General features: G+C 35.2%; 1 protein-coding gene across 4 annotated transcripts in view; it reads right to left on the minus strand.

The window, feature by feature from the left end:
* LOC149791935 (V-type proton ATPase 116 kDa subunit a 1-like) overlaps positions 1-13,486 on the minus strand; it is a 139,215-nt gene that overhangs the window by 70,602 nt on the left and 55,127 nt on the right. For all 4 annotated transcript variants that reach the window (XM_089970455.1, XM_089970458.1, XM_089970454.1 and 1 more), the window contains exons 11-13: positions 8,968-9,118; positions 7,262-7,401; positions 342-478 (exon numbers count right to left, since the gene is read on the minus strand). In XM_089970455.1, the coding sequence (XP_089826581.1) occupies positions 342-478; positions 7,262-7,401; positions 8,968-9,118 (428 nt within the window). The remainder of the gene's footprint in view (positions 1-341; positions 479-7,261; positions 7,402-8,967; positions 9,119-13,486) is intronic.

Genomic DNA, 13,486 nt, shown 5'->3' on the forward strand with positions numbered 1-13,486 from the left:
GGCGGATTGGAATCATTTTCACAAATCAGTTGTCTTCATTCCAGGATGCAGTCTGCAGAGTCTGGTTGAAACCAGTTTTAGTGGTTTTGAGAAGACGTTCAAAATAATCACTGCTGATGGGCATGACATGCATTTGGTCAAACAACATGCTCACTTGGACTCGAGTCAAGTGAGCTAAAATGAGAGCATGCAGACAACCTTGGAGAGAAGACAACTTATCCTTGCACATTTTGAAACACTATTAAACCGGAGATGATATATACGCAATTCATTCAGACTCCCTTTACAAAATGCACTCAACTTATTGTTAACGTATTCCAATGAAGGAAATAGGTACTTACTTATTGTTTGGATTCCATGATGATCCAAAGATATTGACAGATTTGGAGAAGATGTCGTTGTAGATAAGGCCAGTGTATATGGAGAATGCCCCCATCAGCAGTATAATGAACCTCCCATTGAAAAATATGTCCCAGATCTGCAACAACACAAGTTTAATCTGTGTAGTTAGAGGAGAAACATTTTATCTGTGCTTGCACAAGCAGAAGCTAAAATTACCAGAAACATTAAATGTCTGTAAATATTAATATTTTTTCTCAAGAAAAACAACAAATTTGTCAAATGAAAAATCATTGTCATTACTAGCCAGGTCTACCCTGCTAAAGACTTGTCTCTTTTCTCCATTAGCCCACTATCACCTCCTATATAGTTAATCAGCCAGCACACTATCACTAATTTTATAGCTAACCAGTCCACTTTCACTTTCTATATAGGTCACAAGCAAACTATCACTAACTATATAGATAACCAACCCAACATCACTTCCCGCATAGCTAACAAACCTACTATCACTACCTTTATACACCTCTCCCTCGATAACTGGGTCCACAAACACAGACCGCACTGTAAGTGAGGTGCGAGTTACTGAAGGACCTCCAAAAATTGAAAAAAATTGCTTTGACATCGAGAAAACCATGGGGGGAGAGGCATTAGGGAACTGGGCTGTTTAATGACTGAATCCTCATTTTACAATCATGTCGATAATAATTTTTAATAATGTCCTTTTTCTAATGAAGTTGTTCGTTATTCTGTTTAAATAACTTTTTTTTCTTCTGAAAATATCCAACATATGAAAGATGATTTGAACAACCATCACGTGTATGCAAAAAATCTGTGTATTACGTCACTGCTTCTTGTTTTCTTGATGAGTCTGGTTCATGTAGTGGTATTTAATAGTATCTTGCCAAATCGGTAGTCCACAATTTGGGAACTAGACTACCTGTTGATACACCACCAAACAAGATTCCTTTTTTTAAAACCACGCGACATTTATTTCGTGACACGTCTACGGCGAAACTCAATTATTTATTGTTCAATTAGTACAATGTTAATGTCGTGATTTCACTGGAAGTAATAATGAAATTTCTTATCATCCCTGAGGATATCTCTAAATGCCAGTTCAAGAATTCTCTGAAACTCGCTTGCCCACAATGGTCCTTATCTGTGAAATCAAGCTCTTTATTTAACAAAGTATTCTTTTCGCTTTGCTGCCTTGTTATCTTTATCACAGTTATGAAAGAGTCAATTAATTTAAGGTAGTTTCTGTTACATACACAATAACGTTTATTACAGTGTTCGATTGATCAAATGAAGTGAGTTCACCCGACATACAACCGAGGCCGCTAGATTTTTAGTCCGATTTTTGTGCCTTTCAACTTTTCTTTTATTCCACCTCCTTTCTTTTATTCAAAAGACATAATTAACATGACAATATAAAGGACAGCTTTTAATTCAGTGCAACAATACAACAAATACTTCCGCAAGTCAGTTATCAAAACACGGTCAGCACTTAATTAGGTTCTTAGAGAAACGCTCGCGGACATAGCTGTTACGGTAGATTGACGCATTTTATGTTTAATTATAACAGGACAAATTGCACTTACGACAATTACACTTAAAAGGAACTAAAAGATGGAACTAGAACACAAATTTCAAATTGATAAAGAAATTATTTAATTTGTATTTATTTATTAAAGTACTGCCTCCACTCGGTGTAAGTGACATTTTCATGGATCAAAATTTCCTTACATATCGTTAATTGCGGTGTACTAGGAATGTCGTTTGGAAAGAAAATGTAAAAAATTGTACGAGTTTATTTTTAAATTTGATATTTCGTAGTGTTGATTAAAATTGTCCAGGACCTATCTACCATTTTCAACAATAAAACAAGCGATACATCAATGTTTCCGTTACCAATTTTGATCGCGATTTTCTTCAAGTTAACAAACAGGGATACATTTTTGGGGTATTTTCAGGCTTAAAAAATGGGATCCACACCTGACACCACATTATAAGCAGGTTCACGAGTTATCAGGGCACGAGTTATCGAGGGGAGTGGTGTAGCTAACACTACAAGCCCACTATCACTACCTATATAGCTCACCAGCCAACTATCACTTCATATATAGCTAACCATCCTATTTTCACTGCCTATATAACTTACCAGCCCACAACCACTAACTATATAGCTCACCAGCCAACTATCACTTCATATACAGCTAACCAGCCCAATACCACTAACTATACAGCTAACCAACCCACCATTACTACCCATATCATACATGCCAACCACTGGCTAGGAAAAAGTGTACTCCAAGTGGACAAAAAGAGTAATCCGAGCAGAAAAAGAGTAATTTACATATAAAATTATAAAAAACCAATGAGCATATGTACAAAATGATTTATTTATCCTTCTGGACTTTTAACATCTATTATTGTTTCAAGTTTTCGTATATAACACCTTGAGCTTTAAAAAGCAACAGACTCTTATATTGCGTTTCAAAACACTTTGTAACAGCTGAGACTATAAATGTTTTGCACACCAGTAGAGCACTAAGTGCTGGGTTCTTACAGATCCTGGATCTAAATTCAGTTTTACTTTTGTTAACAATACTTAACAATCTCTCACAGTCACCATTAGAATGGTAAAGAACCAATATTCCTTTCATAACCTGACAAAGAAGAGGAAATTCATATCTTCCTGTTATTGGGTCTTTTAGCTGGCAAATAAGATGAAAAAATCAACTCTGTCCCCATGAAGTACATTATCAGGTAGAGTGGAGTGCCAACTTGATACTTCAGGAGTTCTTCTAATTTATCAGCAGTCTTTCCTGTAGCATGGTGCATCATATGACAGAGACATCACTATGCAGCACCAGCAGAAAACCCATACAGTTCTGCCAACTTATATATATTCAAAGCATTATCAAGCAAATAAAAAATTGTTTTCTCTAGTGGAATCTACTGTTAATTCTGGTAATGAAAGAAGAGTACTCTGACTTTGCCCTTTTCACTGTCAAAGTCTCTTACACAGACTGGGTACAACTTTTTGTCATTATAATCACTACTCTCGTCTGCTGCAGTACTAAACAGACCAATTTTCATAGCTTCTGCAATTTTAAGTATCTTCTGTTAAACACCTAACAATATTAGATGATTTTGTTCTTGCACATGCATATTTTTTGCAACTTTGGAATCAAGAAACATCTGTTTGAACAAAGGACCAAGGTAGTCTTCTACTGCTAGGGGTAGTTCATGTCCTTTTAAGAACTCGGTACATAACACCACTGCATTTATAAAATTCGTGTCCACAATTTAGTTCTGCTGTGAAAAAAGAAGTTACCTTAGTACTGGAGTTAGTAAAATGAGTTAAATCAAGGTTTCTTTGTTTTACCACCATGACCAATATTAAAATCCTTTCCACACAGCCCACAAGGGGTGTGAAGCTGCCCTAGAATGGAACGCTGTAATATATAGTTCATGTATTAATCTCTGAACTGATTTTTCATCTTTTCTAATCCATCTATGAAATTATTTGAAAAATGTTTTTGCTCTAACACACGCATCGACTAGAATAAATCCGACTTGACTTTTAGCGCCAAATGCCTACAGACTGGTTCTGTACCAGTTATCAATTTGAACAATGTATCTGCCAGCAAAGATTACAAGTTAGAAAACCAGTCTGTTCTCTCCTAACTAAGCCATACAGCTGCTATAAATAGAAACTGAGGTCAAAAGTTTGAAAGTAGAACCAGCCTACTTCTTGGAAATAGGGCAACTGCTATAAATAGAACATAAGAAGTGTTAGGAAAGTGCATGTAAGTCTTAGGACAAGTGTACTCTTATGTAGTAGTTACATAGAAGCCGTCTTTTCTAGAATATGGTCTGTGGGTTTAAGGAGATGTTAATAAAAATGAGAAAGCAAATTATTAATTTTTTGGGGAGGGGGATATACTGAAAATGTGTAATCCGAATACATTTACGCATAAGGCATAGTTTAGTGGAAAAAGCGTAATGAATATGCCAAAAGCGTAATGGTATGCCTATATAGATAACCAGCCCACTATCACTACCTATAGAGCTCACCAGCCCACTATCACTTCCTATATAATTAATGTGACAACTTTTTGCAGATGCAATGGCGATATTAAAAACTCTATTTCTCTGAAAAAGAACTTGTATGAAAATATAAATTGCTATATAAATAAAATATTTGTCTGTAAAGGGCATTTTTTTCTCCAGAATAAGAGGAAGATTATTAAATACATTAGTGCTACAAGATGAGTTAAGACTTAAATTTAAGTAAGATCTATTATACTGGAATATTCTAAACTGCAGCAATCTTCTGATACACCTAATTTTAAAACTTGCTTAAATTAGTCAACTACTGACAAGAGAAAAGCCTGGGTATGCATGTTGAGCCCTTCATCAAAACACTGACATAAAATGTGTGACCTTGACCATGAGGTCAAAATACTGAGTATGCATGTCACAGAACAATTTGTCTTAGCTTTATAATGATTCAACACAAATTTCCAATGTGACTATGACCCCAATGTCAAAGAGGCAAATAACTGTGTTGCAGAATGAACTGTCTTTGTTTCATAATGATTCATTACATCTATGAACAAAGCCCACCAAGGAGTTTAGGAAATATAAGACTACATAAAACTATACCCTTAATGCAAATTTTCTATCATTGTGACTATGACCAAGAAATAAGGAGCAAGCGTGTCACAAAATGATGTGTGGGAAAGCTTGCCAGTAACTTTTCGTGGGTCGGTGGTTCTTTCCGGGGTTTTCCCAGGTTCTTCCTCTGCCATTAATACTGACCACCATGTATAACCTATTGTGTGCTGAAAAAAGGCATTAAACCCTACAACAAGAACAACAACAAAATGATGTGTCTTAGAGTAATTGTGATTCATTTGTAGTATGAACAAAATCTATCAAGAAGTAGAAGAAATATGAAAAAACTTAATGTAAATTTTGTATGACTGTGACCTTGACCACAAGGTCAATGTGAAATGCAAACATATCTAGAAATGAATATTCTTTGCTTCATAATAATTATTCATCCCATCTATAATGTGAATCTGTCATGGAGTTTAGGAAATATATACAAATGAAACACTTTGACTAAAACAAACTGTTGTTGATGACTCTGCTAATGGAAATGTGAATGCTATTCTTTGCTTCCTACTAACATGGATTCGACAAACAAAATAAAGCACCAACCTAGGTTCTTATCTTACTGGTTGCAATCATGGAAATGACAAAACAATAATATTTCTCAATATCAAAGTTCTTAAGTTGGATAAATTATTTACCTCAAAACACATTATGCATGTCTAATGAGCAGTGTCCGAAACTTGGCTGAAAATCGTGTAGCTCAAAATAGCCTAAAACAAATGTAAAATGATGGCTGTTCAAGGGAGCTGTAGACCTTGCCATAAAAGTGATCAAATAAGAGAAGCTACAGATTTCAATTGTATAACAACAAAAGTTATTTTGTTGTTGATGTTTCTTGTTGATGATTAGTAGCAGACATGTAAAAAAATGTACACATGTTACATCTATTGTGATTTCTTACTATTTACCCCCCATTTTAATGACTTTTTCAGCCAATCATTAAGTAAATCACAATTAGACATGAAAGAGTTTTTAACATAAACTGAGGATTTGTAACTTTCCATTTAATTGAACAGATTTATCAAACAGAAAAGGATGATTACCAATCAATATCTGTATTAGCTTTCCTCTGCTGTTGTTGTTGTGGAGTTTAGTGCCATTTCTCAGTGCAAGACAGGCTAAACATGACAGCCAGTATAACTGGTGGATAAAGAACCCAGGCAAACCCTGGTAGCAACCATTTACTTACAGGAAGCTAGTGGCACCTTCTCAAATAGCCACATTGGCTAAGCCCAAGCCTAAAACCCATGTGGACAGAGGTGAGATAACAGTGACCAGCAATGGATAGTGCCTTGGACCACCAGACCACCTAGGACCCCACTATGCCACCTGGGGCCCCAACTTTCTTCTTATTTCCTGAAAGACATGGTTCTATTAATTCAAACTTTTGTAGAAGGCCACAGTGGCTCAGTGGTAAGTGTATGTGGCACTTGACTAAAGTTCATTCCACACAGCATTGTGAATGATATCCATATTCATTTTTCACTTGTTTCATATCAGGATCTTGAAATGTAGCTAAAATTACCAAAATTGTTTCATACACAAATGATTTAAACATAATTCATTTTGACATAAAACACAGCACCATTCATTCAATATATACTGCAAGAGACTGGTCTGTGTACATGTGTTCTGCCATGTTCATTCTGAAGAGTCCGTTTTTAATATTGCAAAGAAATCAAATGGACGTGAATAATTTATGGCCAAATATAGATAAATAGGAAAGCTAATATCTCCTTAATAAGTAAACAGAATCTTCCAGAGGTCATGACAGCATAACAAATTTTGATGTAAATAGACAACCATGTTTTAGCATGTATTTAATGATATGTGTCCTGCTCTATGTCAATTTGAACAGTGTTGAAATACTTCATGCACAAAACGAATGAGTTACTTTAAGCTACATTAAATGACAATAACATGAAAATTCATTGAGCTACAGATGTTGATATCATTTGCAATGCTGTTCGGAGCTATAGAAGTTTGCGCTTTTGGATCCAACCTAAACAAGGTATGGTGTCTCCGAGTAAGGCACTTTAAACCAATGGCTTTGTGCCATTAAACAACATTCAAGCAATGAAACATTTTAATTTTACTCATGTTTTGCAGCCCCTCAGTTGGAAAGAACACATTAATATTTATACGAGTGTGATTTAACAATGCATTCACTATAACAAAGATCTGCAAACAACACAATTCACTTCTTGAACCTAGAAAAGCTAAAACTCACCTCATTTTCAATCTTTCTTGCCTGCAAGGCTTTCTCCCTGATGACCATGTATAGGGCAAAGAGAAACATGATTGCCCCATGGCCTGTGTCACCAAACATCATAGCAAACAGGAACGGGAATGAGATTATTGTGTAAGGAGCTGGAGAAAAGTAAGAAACAATATTAGTATAAAGTCATTAAATCACTGAACTCAATGTTAATGTCATCAACTTACAAAATTATATAGAAAAGTATCAATTCAAAAGAAATATGAACTGACTGGCCATTTGACGCTCTATTCTGTATAACAACATAGCATTGTTGTCAGTTAAATTTGGTCTGTACAGCCAAAATGTTAACATGTAAGCAGACAGAACAGACTGAATAAACAAATAACATAATAGACAAGCAAAATTCAACGGGACAAAAATGAAAAAGTCAGGAGCAGACAGACAGAAAGACATAACTTGAAAAAACACAATGTATGTGCAAGAAATTCTGCTACTCGTTCCTAGCCTGTTTACATGAACAATGTACTTTGCCACCCCAAGGTAGCATCCTGCCATTTCTGGGGTGCACAATGCCCTCCTTTGTGGGTTGCCCTGTCTTAAATCAACAGGTTTAATACATTACACATGGTAACATTTTACATGTACATCAACTTGTCGCCATTTACCCCAATTTTCCATTCGCAGTGGAAATAATATTGACAATGCACCAAGGAAGGGCATCAAAATGACCGCTCAGAAAGATGCTGTACTCAGAGATGTTGTTGTGGGTTCAATACTATTTTGCAACACTTAATAGGCTATGCATGGTAGCCAGTATAACCGGTGGAAGGAATAACATGGCAAAACCCCTGTAACAACCACAGTCCCACGGGAAGATACTAGAAAGTTTTCTCACATATCCATGTTGGCCAACCCCATATCCATGAAAACTGAGGTGAGATGGTATCGAATGGTAAGTGTGTGTGTGTGTGTGTGTGACTTGGAGTTTTATCATAGCTTTAACAATTTTTCAGTCATATCGCTACGTGTGGCGGTTTATAGTGATGTCTACCACTGGGGCATCATGCAGCAGACATGTAGCATGATGTTCCACCCAGTCAAATTATCCTGACACCAGGCCGACCAGTCCTAACACTAACCTCATAATGCTGAGTGCCTAGCGAGGCAGCTGTTAGTACCATTTTGTAAGTCTTTGGTATGACTCAGCCAGGGATCGATTGGTAAACAGTGAGCACTTTAGACCACTCAGCCACCTGTGGCCCTGTCCCTAGAAGAGATTTGTCAGTACTTAAATTGCCGTGCCAGGTAACTGGCACCCTATCCCAACCAGTGGAAACCAGTATCCTGCCCTGACAGTATTCCAGAAGCCTACTATGCATCATATCTATTATTATTATTTATTTGTAGTTAATGCATTAATAAAGCTGGTCTTTAAACCCAATTTGTATAGAATCTAATGTCTGAATGGTGCTGATTATTTAATAATTTTTATTAACTTTATGCAAACTTATTAACAATTTCTGAAAGTGTTATAAAATGGACCCTCCAAAGTTCAGATATCAGTAACCTCAGACAAAATCCACCCTGGACAAATCAACGCTTACTCCTGCCATGTTCTGGAACCAGAAACTGAATTAAAGACTGCAGAGATTCAAAGAGAATGTAATTACTGTACAATCCATGGTCTGTACACAAATACTTTACAAGCTATTCACCTGGATTGATTTCTCTGTAGGTCGCAACTCCATACGAGTCAACCATCGACTGAAACACCTCAGTAAACTTGTTGGTTCTGTTATAAGTGGGGGGCTCCTCTTTGGTGTGCATCCTGTTCAGTATGGATGGAACAGAGCTCCCACTGCGCTCCTGGAAAATAAAATCCGTTTGAAAATGGGTCTTGAAAATGGGTCAAATCTGTGTATCTTACTACTTTCCTAGGTCCTCAATATTCGGTCTATCAAATGAAAAATCTAAGAAACATATCTACCATTATTAATTAATGACCTTACAAAATATTGCTTAATATGTCTGTATTGAATATCTATATTGTAGATTGCAGTGAGGCTATGAACAAATTATTTATTTGTTTTCATGTTTTATATATTGAACCTGCTGACAAGATTGGGGTACTTTCCAATGGGATGATTAAGTCAGGTGGGTTGTATTGCGACACAAGTCATGTATGCGGTAATGTGACTCTAAACTGTAACAGAGTCATGAAGAAGTATATAAGGTCAGAGTTGAACAATTCATTTATTGCTAGTTCCTATTTTCCTATGTTCTGCTTTTAAAACAATCTGCAGATGTATTTAATGTTGTGTTTAGATATAATTTTGAGAGGAACCATTTGTCTGAATTATTCACTGGGATTACAATGTGCCCACTGACTTTGGACTAAATTAGTATTCTGGGACTATTGTGAATTCATTCAAAGGAATTTTGGACAATGCCATTGTGAATACATCAATTTTTGGCACCTCAGCACGTTCAAAAATACTGGTACATCGTCACATTCGAAACCTGAAATTCGTTTGGAACACTATTCTTCTGGATTTGTGATAGAACTTTTTAAATTATTTTGGATATAATTCATATTACTGTAAGCTCCTCTTAAAATTTCATTTTATAACTTAGAGAATTAAATTATTTGTTAACTTTTACAAAACTTGTTGGTTTTGCTACTTTCTTTAACTTACTTTAAGTTCATGATTTGTAACAGATGCACAGAAGTTTGCTTAAAGAAATCTTATTTGTCTGTTTGAAGTATGATTCAAATATGGATGACCAAATTAACAGACATTTACATTTATCATTGGTTGATAAACTGAAATAGTCCAAGTGACTGGTGTTGTTAAAATGGGAATCATTCAAACGCTATGTTTGAATTTCAGGAGATTTAATCCACAATGTATCAGTCATGACATGGTCGTACTGACAGTTAAGGTCTCAAAGTGCCTGTTGCAACTTAAGTAATTGTTCAGGTAAGTAACAATGCACATGTCCTACAACTTCAACTTGCCATGATTGCTTGTAAAACTTTATTTCATAGGCACATTGGGGCTATGCATTTGGCAAAGAAGATTTACAAATACTTGCTTATAAACACATGCCACCTGGAATTTTTTTTAATAGGTGACACAGAATAAAATCATTTTCTTTCAACATATACTGTGCAGATAGTGATGATGACAATGATTTGGAAAGATTTGAAGATGATATTATTGGAGTTAGGAAAGTGTTGTTGGAGGTACCTGTGAGTGATTTTGAGCATGAAATTATGTTGAACAGAACATGATGTTGAAAAGGAGTCTGATGTACATGCAGGGTGGAAAAAAAATGTGACCTGCTGATCACCCCCACCACACACACATATTAAATGTAAAGATGGCAAATACTGAACATATATATTTAAGGATTTATTTTATGATGCGTTATTACATCTGATAGCAAATCAAACAAATTATTAAGCAAATCAGAAAGTAAATAAGGCAAACTTGAAAGAGAATGGTCACATGGGAAAATGGCAGTCACACCTGATCAGATGAAGCTCTCTTTTGCACTTTATTATAGCAATGGGTTTTATACATATATCTGATTTAGACTGCTACTGGGCTACTGATGATGTAATATCAACCCCATACTAAAGCAAAAAATGAGTAGGGACATGTTTCTCACCACTGTTCTAAGCAATTAACACCTGGCAGGCAATCAGAACAATCAAAGTGGCCCTTTACATTAGATATGTCCAATGATTACAAAACCAGAATAAGCTGAAAAAGGTAATGAACTCAACAGGAGACTCTCCGTTAGCTAACAAGTGGACATGACATATCACAAATATACCATAATATATACCATAATAAATAATGTGCAAAGTTTTCATGAACATTTATTACTGACTCTATGGGGTGTAAACTTTGCTCTGTCAGTCACTCCATGAACATTTATAAAACTTTTACTTTTTCTCTACCTGTGATTTTCACAACCTGGTTATAAAGTTGTAACTGACATAACATGCATATGGCTGAACTAGTAGATAATATAGTATTGTTTAGACTTATCTGAACTTATGCATTAAAAAAGAAACAAAACTAAAGATAAAATACAAAGGTAATTTGTCGTCTGACCTCTATTTGCACCTGTAGATGCAAATATGATGAAATTACACATGAGACTTGATGCTAAGGGCTGTTCCATTAAACAAATACCTCCCGGGGGAAGGCACTTTCAAATTCAATCAACACGCAACAGAAGCAATTAAAAACAATTATGATCTACCGCCAGATATGTTTTAATAAAAAAATCACTGCCCCCTACAGAAGCATATTTTTTAAACATAATTTCGGGCTATGGGCTAGTGGGCAGTAGAAGCGATTTTAATATTGGGATGGGGACAGAAGCGATTTAAATGACAGCTGGCTGGAGGTAATATACTGAATTCTTATAGATCATATAATCTACTGCATATTTTTTATTTGTATTCATTCATTATAATCATTCTTTTGTCCTTTTGTTTGTTTGTCAGCCATGTATGTCTCTGATACTGTGAAATCACAAATTTTCATGGTGGCTTATTATCTGTATATGTCACTGATCAGTCCCTTAATACCTACTATTTTAGCATCCATGAATACAGATTTTATAATAGGGATTTCTATTCTAATACAGAAATCATGAATTTGTATCCTTACTAAACTGTGTGTTTACTAAAGTGATCACTATGTTTTGCTATTTTTCTTTGTTCTCAGGCATGCTGCTTTTGATTAGAACAATAGTTAAATCTTGTATTGCTTTAAATGTGTGGTCAGATGCTAGGATTCATTGTTATTAATACCACTGGGAAACTACTGATAGAAATATGCAGAAATAATGTGGTGACAATATGAGTGCTGGTTCTACAACTTTGCAAAATACACCATGTACAACTATTCCGTTGTTTCTAACAACACTGTAATATTGCAATAATTTCTGTTGACCCACTTTTTACTTTAGTCCCTTGTTAATTAATAGTTTTTTTATTTTAGTTTTAGATTTTACAACAAAACTAAGCACATTTTACCTTTTGACAATAATACATGATTACAAATATTTAGATGCAAGAAAATAGAAGTTACAATTTTATTACAAGTACTGGTACCAATAAAACTAAAGGAGACAGTAAAAAAGAATCAGGATGAACAGATTAGTAGTATAGTAAAGAATCCATATATCAGAATGACATCAAGTATTTTTTTCATCAATTTCATTAGTTAATGACACTGCTTCAAAATGTTGTGTACTAGATAATAGTAATCCAATTTGTAACACAAATACCAATGATGGCTTGAAACTAAGTGCCAAAAGGTCTGCAGAAAATATCACCATGATCAAAATATACATAGGAAGAACTGAACACAAACACGACAAATTTTATCCATCTTGTTTTACAGTTTACACAGATCAGTCAGTCTCTTATGTTTAATGTCATTTAATTTTTGCACATAGAGAGCATGTACATCATTTGGTAATACATCTGCATGATATGAAAGTTTGTATCGTTATTCTTTTGTTGCCATAGTGGTTCTGCTAACTAGAGATCTACATAATGTAATTATATTGTACGGGGATTCTCTTATGTTCCCTATGAGCATTAATCTGTTAATTGTTTCTAAAATTAATATGATATTCCTCCCCTGTGTATGAATATTATTCTGTGCTGAGAACTCCTTTCATTGCCTGCTGTCTGAAACACATATGCACAGCTATCTTGAACAAGTTACTGTTCTTTATGGTGGTGCAATTTTCAACATCTCAAAGGTATGGCCTCATGGGTATTCTCTCTTGGATATCGTGTTTCTAAAAGAAAAGTTTTCCAGAGGTCTCGCTAGGATTTTAAAACTAGGAGTCCAAGAATCCAATTTTCCTACCAGCAAAAGTTGCAGTTCCCTCCCAGAAAACTACGCAAATTATAAGAACTATTGGTTGCCATTGAGTTTAATTTCTACATTCTTTATAACACTGACATAGCTCTTATTTGTCCATCAGAGTGAGTCTGAATTTTGTCAATCCAAGGAAGCTCTTATTCAAAGCACTAAGCTAGGCATCACATACTTTCTTACACTTGGCTTCTGTTCCATCCAAACTATCAGTTCTAGCAAATTTAGTACTCTCCTGAACCCTGCTACAATCTTCATAAGTTTGCCGTTGAACCCCAAAATACTCATTCAAGTCTAAGTCTCAACATGTCATGATTCT

The sequence above is a fragment of the Sinohyriopsis cumingii genome, chromosome 9, assembly GCF_028554795.1.
Source record: "Sinohyriopsis cumingii isolate HCF-2022 chromosome 9, ASM2855479v2, whole genome shotgun sequence".
In the NCBI taxonomy this organism is placed as follows: Eukaryota; Metazoa; Mollusca; class Bivalvia; order Unionida; family Unionidae; genus Sinohyriopsis; species Sinohyriopsis cumingii.